The sequence below is a fragment of the Medicago sativa genome, chromosome 4, assembly GCF_051527215.1.
Source record: "Medicago sativa cultivar Bolivia chromosome 4, Bolivia_mono, whole genome shotgun sequence".
Taxonomy (NCBI): Eukaryota; Viridiplantae; Streptophyta; class Magnoliopsida; order Fabales; family Fabaceae; genus Medicago; species Medicago sativa.
Genome location: NC_140752.1, coordinates 73596167 through 73609115, shown reverse-complemented (window position 1 = coordinate 73609115; position 12949 = coordinate 73596167). Strand labels below are relative to the sequence as shown.

The window sequence follows — 12949 nt, the reverse complement described above, 5'->3', positions numbered from 1 at the left end:
ATTTGAGATTGACATGGACGGTTTAGGTTTTTATGGAAGGAAACTTGTCCAACTAGTTTTCATAAGATTTCGGAAGGTTACTTAGTAGTAGTTGTTAGCGTTACTAGACGGTTAAAAATTTTGTATAAAAAAGATTCGTTTGTTGCCAATGATTTCAAAGCTTGGGGTGTGTTTGTTTCAAGTTTTAATTGTAGATTCCTGTGAATAAAATCATAAAAAAGCATATGCATATGTTTGTTACAAGTTTATTAAATTTTATTCCCGGGTATGAAATGTTCCTGGTAATAAAAAAAATTTCCCAAAAAATATGGTGGAATAAAATTCTCATTGAGAATAGGATTCTATCTTTATATTCCAAGGAATGTTATTTCTAAGAATAAACTTGTTACACTCGAAACAAACACACCCTTGAGAATAGGATTTTTTCGCTGAACTTTGTGGATAGATTAGGATTGTTTTACTAAATTTTGTCGAGTTTGTGAACAAGTATGTTTTCTTAGTCAATTTTTTTTAAAACTGCAGTCAAATATGTGAGATTGTTTGTTTTCTTAGTCTGTTTTTTTTTTTAAAAACTACAGTCAAACATAATTAATAATTTGGTTTCTTTTTTTATAAGACTATTAATTTGATTTTTGAATAACATCATTTTTTTGTCATATAATTTAATTAATGGTAATCTTTTATAAGGTTGTCTATTTCATTATATAATTAATTTCATTTTTTAGTATATCTTATCATTTTTTTGGATAAGTTTAGTAAAACATTATAATATATTAATGCTATTATTAATATTCAATTTTTTTCCTTTAGTCTAAAGGGATTTGGCAAATTCTTTACAATTTTTTACATGATTATCAATCTTAATTAACTTACCTTATTTAAATATTTTAGAATAATTAAAACTTTGACTTTTCTTCTTCAATTTTTTATAACCTTATTCAAAATGAGCTCCATCATCCACCATTGTCCATCATCTACTATGGACTTAATAAAAAAACTATCAAAATGACAAAAATAATTTCATTTAATTTTTTGGCACATGTCATTTTATTTGTGTAAACAAAATCAAATTTTTTGTATAAAAAACACATAAACATTTGTATTCATTATAAAAAAAATGACTAGTTGTCAATTATTAACTTCATATTATTTTTTTTGGTATATCACTTTATTGTTTACACATTATTTTTTATCAAGAAAGATTGTATTATTTTATTTGATCATTAATATAAAAAAAGATGCATTTTTTCCCCAAGAAAAAAAAAAGACGGGATATACTAAATTGTAAACGAATAATTACATCAAATGAACGCCTTATTGGTGCTCAAAGAAGTTCAACGTACTTGTTTAATGGGGATAGATTACAGTAGATAATACTACCAATTAACCTCTTTATTAGCACAAAGGGTTTTATTTTCCTTGCAAGTTATCAACAAACACCCCAACCCAGTCAGCCCCTGGTATTGATCAATTAATTAACGGTATTATAACCCACCCATAGTAAACTAATTTAAAGAACAAGAAAAAGATCGATGCAAACACAATTAAATGAAGGAAAAAAAAATACTGTACAAAATTAACCAAAGAAATTAAAAGACTGAATTTTATTGCCAATAACCAATTCAAAATACATAAAACAAGACGAATGTTCACAATCATGAATTATGATATGAATTATGCATCCAAGATCCACTCTCCAGCAAACCACTCATGATGAACTCTGATCTGATCATAGGGGTAGCAATTAGTTTCTACGCTAGTGCTGAAATATACATTATAGTAATGACCCTCTTCATTGATGATCTTCTCAGTGATTTGCCCTACCCACCAACCATCATTATGGAAGGCATCCACTTTCTGATTGAGTTGAAACTCATGAGGATTACGAACACGTGGTGGTGTTGGACGAAGCTCGTATGGATAAACAGTCTCTACAAGAGGTCCAGACTTGTCATCAAGCAAAAGATTCTTGTATTGAACCATGTATTGTCCATTTTCGAGGCATGAAACAACTTTGGCTTTGTAGTACGAACCGAAAAACCCCTCTTCTCTACTGCATACTTCTACTTTATCTCCTATTTTGTAATCCACTCTCCTCATTGGTGGGCGCATGGTTGAACAATATCAAGAATCTACACGAAGAAAACTTGAGAGGGATGGAAGTTGTTTTTTGAGTTTGAAGTAACACACACCTTGTGTTGTTATATGGCTGAGGAGATGGGTTGTTTGTGTGACATTGTGATTTTTTGGACGGTCTAGATTTTTCAAAGGTAACTTTAGTGTGATTGGACGGTTGAGATTTTTTCTTCTAGAAAAGTTCATTGTTTTGCCTTTTTTGTTGATTTTTTTGGATTTTATAACCAAATATGTGAGATAATTCTGATTTTATTGTCAAATGTATTTAATAAATTTCTATCCAAAAAATATATTTAACAATTTAGTTTTTGAATAACAGCTGTTTTTTTTACGCACAGCTGTTTTTTTTATAAAATTAATTAAAGGTAATCTTTTATATATAGTTAAATTTTTAATAAATAAATAATTTTAATTTTAGTATATCCTATCCTATCATTTTTTTGATAATTTTAATATATCTATTCTATTTAGTATACTATACTATGTATATAGGAAAAAAAGGGAAGAAAATATAAACTTTTGACATGACTTTTCTTTTCCAATTTATTTTTTCGAAACAACCAATTTTACTCTTTATATAATTATTAATTTACCTGTAAAAAAAAACTATTTCTTTTGACAATTTTAATATATCTAATCTTTTGAATAAGTTTTGCTCTTTCTTAGGTCTAAAAGTTAGCCTTAACTTAATAAATCAATGGTTTATGCTTCCAAAGCGGTGTATAGGGAAACAGAAGTGAATCTAGAACAGCATGCGGGAATTAAAGTCACAATAGGCTGGATAAGTATTTGGAGTTGCACTATAAAAGAAGACTTTCTTTAGATTTATGATAATGTATCAACAAAGTTGGCAGCCTGGAAAAGAAGTTCTTAATAAATAAGGTAGAGTAACGATTGCTAATGCGGTTCTTACCTCCCTTCCACCTTACAATATGCATATTAAATGGTTTCTTCAGTATGCTTGTGAGACCTTAGATTGTTTAGTTATAAAAAATAAAAAAAAATTGGCAAGTTGGAAGAAGATTACTCCACCCAGGAAGATCGGTGACTTGGATATTCGCACGACACAGTTTCAAAAATGTGGCTTTACTGGGTAAGTTGGTTTGGAGCCTTTTACAAGATTATAATATACCATGGGTCGAAGTTTTGGCAAACAAGTATATGAACGAAGTTGCTCTCTTTCTTGATAAACCAGTTATGGGTTCTTCGACTTGGAAAGCCATTTTGAATGATATGAACTTCATAAACGACGATTTTATTTTCAAGATAGAAGATGGGGATAATAATGTATGGTTTAAACCATGGATTATTAAGAAACCTTTGTGTGATATGGTTTATGATATAGCCTTGGGTGATAATGTTCTCAACACTATAACCGATGAAAATAAGCCTAATACTTAACTAAAAAGACTATAAAAATAGTATCTTACAAAAAAATATCAATAACGCATTAGAATGCTTTATTAAATCATGATAACCTTTTAATGAATACCGATGTTTGCAAAAGTTGGGAAGTTTGATAGAGAAATTGAATACCTAGGTTGGTTACCATGAAAGACATGTTCTTCAGCTGGCTAAGCTAAAAAAGGTTGAATACTTGGCTAATTGGTATAAAGATCACAAGCAGCTTATGACAAAGATCACCAAAAGATGAATGGATGCCTTCAAATGGCTTACTCCAGAAGAAACAAAAATGGTTAAGAAACATGATCTTCCCCGTCCTCCGACTTATCTAGTGTACGAAAAATAGAAGTCAAGTCACCTCCTCCAACTAAAGCATATGCTTCTACTCAATTGCAAACATAAGAACAAGAACTTATTCGCCCTCCATCTTGCACTTCGATCATTGCGTCTGTTGCAGTCTTGCAGACATCACAACATCATCGTCTCCTCAACCTAAACATGCCATCACAATAGAAGAATTCGGAAAACTTCGGCATTTTCAGAATGTTTTCGAGAACTTCATGATCTCAATTAAAGGCAAGACAGAACAAACATGAAGAAAAAGCAACCAGAAAACAGCATTGACAACCTTATCATACTGCTCCCTGTATTGAGCAGCCAATACTTCGTGATTTTCACAAGACTTCCTTGATTCCCTAAACATCACATGCTATAGGAAGTTAATATTAACAATCGTCAAGTTAACATTTTAGGTTCAAAAGTAAACTACGGGCTGAGCCCTATGTTCTACTAGTCCTAGGCTATACACATATTAAGCTGGAAATATATCCAGTTAGTAAAAAAAATAGAAACAAATCACGGATTTAAAGTGATATATAGAAAAGTTACTTATGCTGCAGCTCTATTCCATCTGTCTTGCTCGTGGTGTGTCGGTGCTAATGTCCATCTTACCTCTTGCTTTCACTTTCAGTCGCCTGGTCGACATTAAATTTGTAGAAAGATAAATGAACCTTGTGGTAAAACAACATATCAAACCATGCACTTGTTTTGTTTTTCAAATAGAATTCGATATTAAATAGATAAAGAGAATTAAATACTGACGATCATAACTCATAAATTCCAAAAGATATATTAATTAATCAGGGAAAAATCAAAAGAAGATACACTTCTTTTACAATAGTTGGTGTCTCTATTTGCTACAGGAGCTGAGAGTTCTTTGCTCAAATCAACTTCCATAATATAGTTCATAATTCAAATGAGTTAATAGATAAAGAGAGAACAAAAGAATGAAAAAGAACAGCAAAAGCACTATTGAATACTTGAATTTGAATATTGTAGAGTGAGACCTGTCGTGGCTCGTGATTCTGTTTAAGCTTAGAAACCCAGAAGGCACTTCCTGTTCAACAAAAAATATTTATGTCATTCACCAAGATATCTTGAGTCACTATGTGGCTTTGGTTCTATGGATCAAACAACACCATGATGTTCTAGCAAAAAGCAATTCAAAATTAAAATTTCACAAGATAACAAGGAACGGAAAATATAGCATCTTAAAAACAAAATATTGTTGAGTCATCCTGATTCCTATGTGAAAATTGGTAAGAGGTATCTGCATGCTTTTACAGGATCACACCTATAAATGTCGTTAATAGAAATTAAGAAGCATTTGATGGCATTACTGTTGTGAGTAAATCTACACATTCAACAATATTATTAAGTACCACATCTTGATGAATAAGTGAATTTAATATGGTTTTTCCTTAAAAAAAAGTGAATTAAATATGGTTTTGTCAATTTAGTTTCCATTTTTATTAAAAACTAAATCATGAATTGTATACCCATTTTCCTTTCCTCATAAAATCTCATTATGTAAATAAATAAATAAAACACTAACAAACGCATGCCATGGACATAATGATAAGTAAACAGAAGTAAAACGTGGTATAGTTAATTATTTCATTCCTTTGCTCCAATGATCTCAAAACATATGAAAAAATACCAGTGTCAATGCACAAACCATATGTGTTGGAAGAAAACCCTTTCAAGGAATAGCAGCCTTGAATCTCGGATTCTCATTATGACCGATAGATTTAGAAATTTTGTTTACATCGAGCTTTATTCAATTAGTAGGGAAGTAGTTTTGTAGTATATAGACTAATTTTGGCATAGAATTGAATTACTACTTACCATGCATGAAAATATTATTTTGCTACTACATATGCTGGAATTAGCAGTGATTGGATTGTAAACATTCATGGTTAGAAGATGGTGTTTCAACAGCATTTGTTATTGTACAATAATCTTTACACTACTATATGGTTTATCGGTAATCTGAGTTTGATTATAATTTAGTTCATTATCTACCTTTCCATTGTTTTTGTTCTGGTTGATTGGCCACAATTCCTAGCGGGGAAAAGAAACTTCATTTCAACCCTATTCGTTTCTGGCCTATTTAATCCCTAAGCTTTACCTCCTGTTTGTGGAAAATTGTGTTAAGGAGCATTGTTTTGTGTATTTCTTCTTCTTTCATTGAATACTGATGCAACTTCAAATGGTGGCACTGCTATTTTGAAGTTTAATTCTTGCATAGTATTTTGAATTTGAATCCTTAGCAATTATGTTGCCACAAAATATGAACTATAAGGCAGAAGCTAATGTTGCTGTTCTGAGGTCCTGATAGTTTAGTTACTCAGTTTCTTCTATGGTTAAATTGGGAAAATACAGATTATTATTGAATTTACATGCCTGGTTAAATACTTCAGTCCAACATGGAGAACCTGTTAGTTCTAATTCTATTTTTAGCAAGGGATGATTCTTTTGGCAAAAATCCATGAGTAAGCATACAACAAACAGGACTATAAGGGAAAAGATTCAAAGTAAAACCCCTAAACATTTATTTACCTCAAATATTGAAAGTCATAGAGAATAGTATCATGATTCTCTAACTCACCAAACATGTATAATACTGATATAACATGAAGAATCATATTAACTCAATTTACATCTTCATAATCCACTTCTAACATTGATTAAATGGAACAACATGCATATACTATAACTGATAGAGCGAAAAAAGCAATAGAATAGTAGAGTCATTTGTTCAGCACGAAGCGAGCGAAGCAGAATCAACAATTGACGCAGAAGAGTGAAGAGATTGAATACTGCTTCTCTTACGCCTTGGCACCAATTTTGTAGCTTCTAGCTTACGCTTAAAAGTTTCAGGAATGAGACTACGGCTCTGTGAATGCAACTGATTCGCGACTCCATGATTCTGATCCACTGAAGCAGGAAACGATCTCCGATCCTCGCAGCAACCGAATTTCTGGATAGAAGTGACACAACACTCTTGCCAGTTCAGATCGACGAGATCGGCAACGGCTTCCTCCACAGTCAGCACCGCGAACGCGGAAATGCTCTCGGAAAGCGTGGATCGTGGAAGATCCACCAGATCGATCGCGTCCACAGCATCAGTCAACACTTTCTGCAAATTAGATTCAAAATCGGTTTCACAAATTTCATAAAACGAAATTATTCATCAACAATCTCTCGTTCTATGATAATTAGCAGATCAACAGCAACATTAAAATAAATCAATAAAAACTAGTTCAACTAACTATTACTACAACAGATCTTCTGAATTCAATTAAAAATCTACATGATAGAAAATAAGAAAGGAAAAACAGAGAGAAATTGTACGAACCTTAGGAGCATGATGAATTTTCTTGAAGCCGTGAATGCGAATGACCTGAGAAGAAGAAGAAAATGATGAGAAAATTGAAATTGAAGTTGAAAATTAGGTTTGGTGAATGAATAAGAAGGAATGGAATAGAATGGAACCTGATTGAGTTGATTCATGGTGAGATCAACGGTGTTGCGAGAGTGAAGAAGATGAATGTAATCTTCGAGGCAGAGCTTTTCGTTCTTTGCTGAACGCTTCTTCGAGGAGATTGCGTGTGGTACCATTGCCATTCCCGTTGAGAATTCTTCTGCCATTGAAATTTCAATTTCAAACTGAAAATGAAGGAGGGAAGGGCCAAGTTTTATACCCCTCCTCGCGCGCTTTTTCACGAGTTTGTTACTAATCTGTTACCGTTTCTTCTAGATCTTTCTTACACTTAGCGTAGTTTATAATATTTTTTGGTTGATATAAAGCATAGTTTTATCATTAAAATTCACAAAATTAAATAATCTAATTAAATGGAAATTTTCATCATGTTAATTAAGTCTATAAGATTTTTTTTTTTATCATATTGTACTAAATTACCACCGTCATTTATTGATTACTAATCTTTGTAGAAGAACCTATAAAATACACAAGGTGTTTCTTCCATTTATATTTGATTTTTTTTCCTGTGCAAAAGTCAAATATCAAATCCACAACCAGGCAATTGTGATTATGTGATTAATGAGCTTAAACAAGAATAAATTGTTTAGGGAAACTTGAGTTCGACTCTTAGATCGGACAATTTTTTTGTTGGACTCTACTTACATTTCGACCAACTTTCAGATTAACATGATCATTTTCACGAGGGTTAAAAAAAGAATCAAATCCATCACATTTCTTACCATTTAAATCAACTCATTGTTGGTTAAGTCTATAGATAATCTCTACTTTCAATCAAAATAAATAAATAAATTACGTTTTACACATGTTATCAACAAATCTAACTACAAATGCATTATACATACGTGTGTATCAAGTATCAACAGAAACAACTACTAGAAAAAACAAAATTAACGACGAAAGTTAGTGACGAAAAATAAAACCTCTCACTAACTTTTTGGTCGCAAAATTTAGTGGCAAAAATAGAGAAGGATTTCGCGTTTTCCCTCTCGAAATTTGTCTCCCTATTTTTATTTTTTAGTAGTGAGAGACATAGAAGAATCCTATTCATTCGTATGATTAACATTGGATTAATAGGACTCGAAGGAGTCGGTGTTGCTTATTGCCTCGCTATAGGGAGTAGTTGGTTTTTGGATTTTTTTTTGTGTTGACGGTTGGTTCATACACCAGATAGCGACCTTTGTTTATTTAGGATTAATAATTGAAGGTTGGATCATATGTGTAGCTTAAAATATTTGTAATGCTCGTTTGGGTTGTCCTGCACATTTGTGTGTTTTTATTGGGTTAGGTTTATTTCCTCCAGTTTTTTTTTGTATTTTTTCTACTTTTTTTAATAATATTTAAGAGCACTTGACACAAGATTAAAGTATGTATAGTTAAGAAATCATTTGTTCTCTTTCTTGATGTTATTATGCGTTGACCTTATAAAAAAAACATAGTAGAAAAATATAGAAAAAATAAAATAACATAATAATAAAGAAAAAGAAGGGTTAACAACAATATTTACTTTTCATTCCTTAATTGTATCAATAAATACACAAGCATAATCACAATTTACATAATTTAGCATAATTTACGGGGAATATATGTATCATGTTTGACATTTAAGCCGTAGGATAAGATGCCTGCATTGCAATGCCACAAAGTCCTTCTGCAGCATCTACACCCCTTTGCATCCTAATGTATCCTTCCTCGCCCCAGTCGGTTCCCCATGAGTTTTTAACCAACCAATATTTGGTTCCATCATTGTTAATGCCATATCCCACAGCAGTAACACCATGATCCAACTCAGTACCACATGAACCAGTGAAGACACCACTTTTGTAAAACTGAAAGTCGGATCCACTAGCATCAATGGCTACAGAAATTGGTTGATTAGCCACTGCTTTTTGCAGTGCGTTCTCATTGTTGGCAGGGACATCCTCATACCCAGTAATGGTAGCAGCAGGAGCTGAACCTTTATTAGCATTGCATGTTCCGTCCACACCTTGATAGGGGTATTCGGCCTCAGTACTGATTCCATGATTTTGATTGATGAATTTGAAAGCATCATCCATAAGACCACCCTCACAACCTTGGTCTACACCTTTTGTGTCACAATCAACAAGTTCTTGTTCGGATAAAGACACCAATTTTCCAGTACTTAACTTATGAATCCCTTCAGTTGCCGCAATAGCTGAAAACGCCCAACAACATCCTATGAAGGCATATTTAAAATAATTAGAGTCAGATGACAATTCAAACTTGACCATATATCTATAAGAAATTCAATGAATTAATTATTCGATAAACACTTACCACATTGACCTTGATTTTTCACGGGTGTCACCGCTCCTTTCTTCCTCCAATCCATTGTGGATGGAACACTCGCATTTTCATATTTAAAAGTAGTTGTCCTGGTGATTGAAGAGCACATGTGCCCCTTGAATCTATTTTTGGATGATATGAACTCCTCATTGGTGAGGTCTGCAAATTGATTAATGCCAAGTTTGTATGATTTGTTATTGTCAGCATTGTTGGAAGCTTCAATGTAATTCACATTTTCTTTGAATATCTTTAAACGATTCTTTCTTTCTTGAAGATCCTTATACACTTTGCCATGGTGAGCCATCCATTGCTCGTGTTTCTCATACATAGGGTCATCTTGTAGAGTGCGAGAGGTGATTTGAATTGCCCACAATCCCAAGCATAAAAGCAATGCCAATGAAATATGATATAATTGATTATTGGCAGCCATGTTAATTAGTGAAAGATGTGAGTAATTGGAACCAAAAACTACTTCAGGTTGGTTAATTATCGGTTAAAGGTGAGAAAGAAGAGTTGTGCTTTTACCCATATTTTTTTTTTTTTTTGTATTTATAGGCAAGTTAATGACGAATTGTGTTGTAGTTCGTATATTGATATTACATTAGTGCTTAAAACAATTTTCTATTCAACGTAACTGTGAGAATTTTCTGAATGAGACCCAATGTAAGATGAGTTGTGCTTTTACCCATATTTTTTTGGTATTTATAGGCAAGTTAATGATGAATTGTGTTGTAGTTCGTATATTGATATTACATTAGTGCTTAAAACAATTTTCTATTCAACGGCCAAATTCTTTGTCAAGTGAACGCATTTTTCTTACAAAGAAAGCATGTCACAATCAAAACACATTTTGGATCACGTTAACTAACGTGTGCGCTTTTTTAAGTTTATTGTGATACGTACCTTTTTATATTATGATATCATACTCTCGTCGAAATCATTTTCCTTGGGTAATATATAGATTACATTATTTTTTAACGCGAGAGAGAAAAGAAAAAAACTTTAGTTATAAGTTATTCCTCTTTGTGGACCAATGCCTTTTGTTGTCACCTAAAGTTCAACTTAGTCCAAGTTGAGAAGTTTTTGAGAAAAAATCTAAAGAATCACTTTTATTATTTTAATAGTATTTGTTTCATATATTGAAAGAAAAAAAAATCATTTTTAACATTAAAATGAAAAGTTAAACCTAGTAGTTTTTCCAAAATAAAAAATGCTTAAGTGTAAGAGCTTCATATTTAAAAAAAATGATTTTTATTATAGTACTTAAATAAAAAATTAGTTTCAACGTTTTTAAAGCAAAATCATTTTTTTCAAGTTAAAACAAACACGGCCTAAATCAAATGCTCCATGTCAAAGATCTGTGTGATTTTTTCAATGAAAAATGTCAATATGTTAAAATTAGTAAGATTGAAATCAATTTTCTCACCAATCTATTATTTAACTCTTGAGTAATTGAGTTTAATAAAAAGAGACTTGCTATCTAGACAAAAAAAAAAAAGAGACTTGCTATATTCTTCAAAAAAGAAAAGAAAAGAGACTTGCTATAGTGTGAATACAAAACACATGTCATATAGGCGGTAACTGTTTTTTTTAACCGGTTTAATTCCACTCTTCACTTGCCTGATGCTCATTTAAAGACAAAAGAAAGATCATGATGTATGCCTATTATATAACTGGTTTTAAAAATTAAAACAACTACCAAATGCTTAGTTCTTTTTTTTAACATTTCTAAAACTAGTTTACATTGACGGTGTCTAAATTGACACGCTTTTCTTGTAACTTTTATACTACAACCATCGAACATGCTTATAAATTCCATGTTCCGTGTGATTTGCAACCCAATAACACAACTTATTCGATCTTCTTCAGCAACGTTATTATCTAATGCAATATCCACAACTAAATCTAAACGATCAAAGATGAAATCAACAAAGTTACGTTGAGTTTAATCTCTAATGGGGACCATATGTATTAAGTTTTGATACAACTTAATTCGAAAAAAACTACTCCCTCCGTCCCATATTACTTGACCTATTTAGAATATTTGCACTATTCATGTATCATGCTTTGACTCTATTTTTCAACTAATATATAAAAACAAAATATAACATATAAGATGTTGTTAGATTCGTCTCGATTAATATTTTCAAAATATCAAATTTTCGTAATTTTTTCTACTAGATTATTAAAGAAATTTAAGTTTAAAATTGTGCATTGGCATACGTGACAGAGTCAACTAGGTCAACTAATATGGGAAGGAGGGAGTATCAAGTTGTAATCTAAAAGTAATTATATTTTTTTTTCTTGGAATACAAAAAGACCGAAGCTTAGAAAAGAGACTATAACAAAAATAAACGCAAAGTCGAAACTCCAACAATATTAGCAGTGTAAAACTTTTTATATGATCATCACAAATTGAGAACTTTCCTTCCGCGTCAATCCCCAAATTAGCAAGTCCATCATCACAAAAGTTTGCTTCGCGTACACAGGACTGATTTTAACTTTCCATTCTAGCTTCAACATTTGTCGGATTTTTTGAACCAGCTTGTACCCCAATGCATTATCAACTCCTCTATTCTTTATGCTCGCTATAACGGCTTCATAATTCACAACAACTCGATAAAATTAAATCCTCTATCTCTTGAAAGTCGTAATCCTTCCAAAATCCTCCACAATTCGGCCACAAATTGATTACATCTACCATTTTTTAGAGAACCATCCTAGCCATTCACCTTTCATTCTCCATATGATCCCTCCATAACCAGATACACTGTTACGTTTACTCGCATCATTTGTGTTCAACTTGACCTATCCCGTCGACGAAGGAATCAAACACACTAATATCTGCACTTTATTTATGCTCTACATCATGTCCTAGCAACTCACGATCTACATATAATCTAATGCTAATTTTAAAAATCCCATGGCAAGCTACATAAGGTCTTCAAAAATATTCTCATCATGACATTCTTTATTCGTCCACATCCATAATAGTGACAATACAAAACCGATAAATCATTCCACTTAATTTTACTATCAACTTCTATAGAAGGATCCTCGTTTCTCTCTCTAAAAACATAATATACACGTTCTCTAAAGCACCCACCACACCTTCCTCATCCCTAGACATGGCATAGGGGTGGCAACAAGTTTTACTTTCTCTGTCCCTATATCTGATGAGGTGTCGGTATCATGTATCGGTATCTGATTCCAACAAGGGTGAAAAATAAAAACTCGATCATGTATCCAATCGAATTC

At 32.1% G+C, this 12949-nt stretch overlaps 3 protein-coding genes across 3 annotated transcripts; all 3 read right to left on the bottom strand.

Moving 5' to 3' along the window:
• Positions 1-1576: 1576 nt before the first annotated feature.
• Positions 1577-2238, bottom strand: LOC146931714 (protein AGENET DOMAIN (AGD)-CONTAINING P1-like). Its single transcript, XM_085703283.1, has one exon. It carries the CDS (start codon positions 2110-2112, stop codon positions 1675-1677), a length of 438 nt encoding a protein of 145 aa, XP_085559409.1. The 5' UTR covers positions 2113-2238; the 3' UTR covers positions 1577-1674.
• A 4172-nt stretch (positions 2239-6410) lies between these two features.
• On the bottom strand, positions 6411-7634 carry LOC146931713 (uncharacterized). The gene is made up of 3 exons (XM_085703280.1): positions 7378-7634; positions 7241-7285; positions 6411-7021 (listed from the first exon to the last, which is right to left on the bottom strand). Exons 1-3 carry the CDS (start codon positions 7531-7533, stop codon positions 6641-6643), a joined length of 582 nt encoding a protein of 193 aa, XP_085559406.1. The 5' UTR covers positions 7534-7634; the 3' UTR covers positions 6411-6640.
• Positions 7635-8874: 1240 nt separating this feature from the next.
• LOC146931712 (senescence-specific cysteine protease SAG39-like) lies at positions 8875-10232 on the bottom strand. The gene is made up of 2 exons (XM_085703265.1): positions 9683-10232; positions 8875-9581 (listed from the first exon to the last, which is right to left on the bottom strand). Exons 1-2 carry the CDS (start codon positions 10119-10121, stop codon positions 8989-8991), a joined length of 1032 nt encoding a protein of 343 aa, XP_085559391.1. The 5' UTR covers positions 10122-10232; the 3' UTR covers positions 8875-8988.
• Between the last annotated feature and the right edge of the window lie 2717 nt (positions 10233-12949).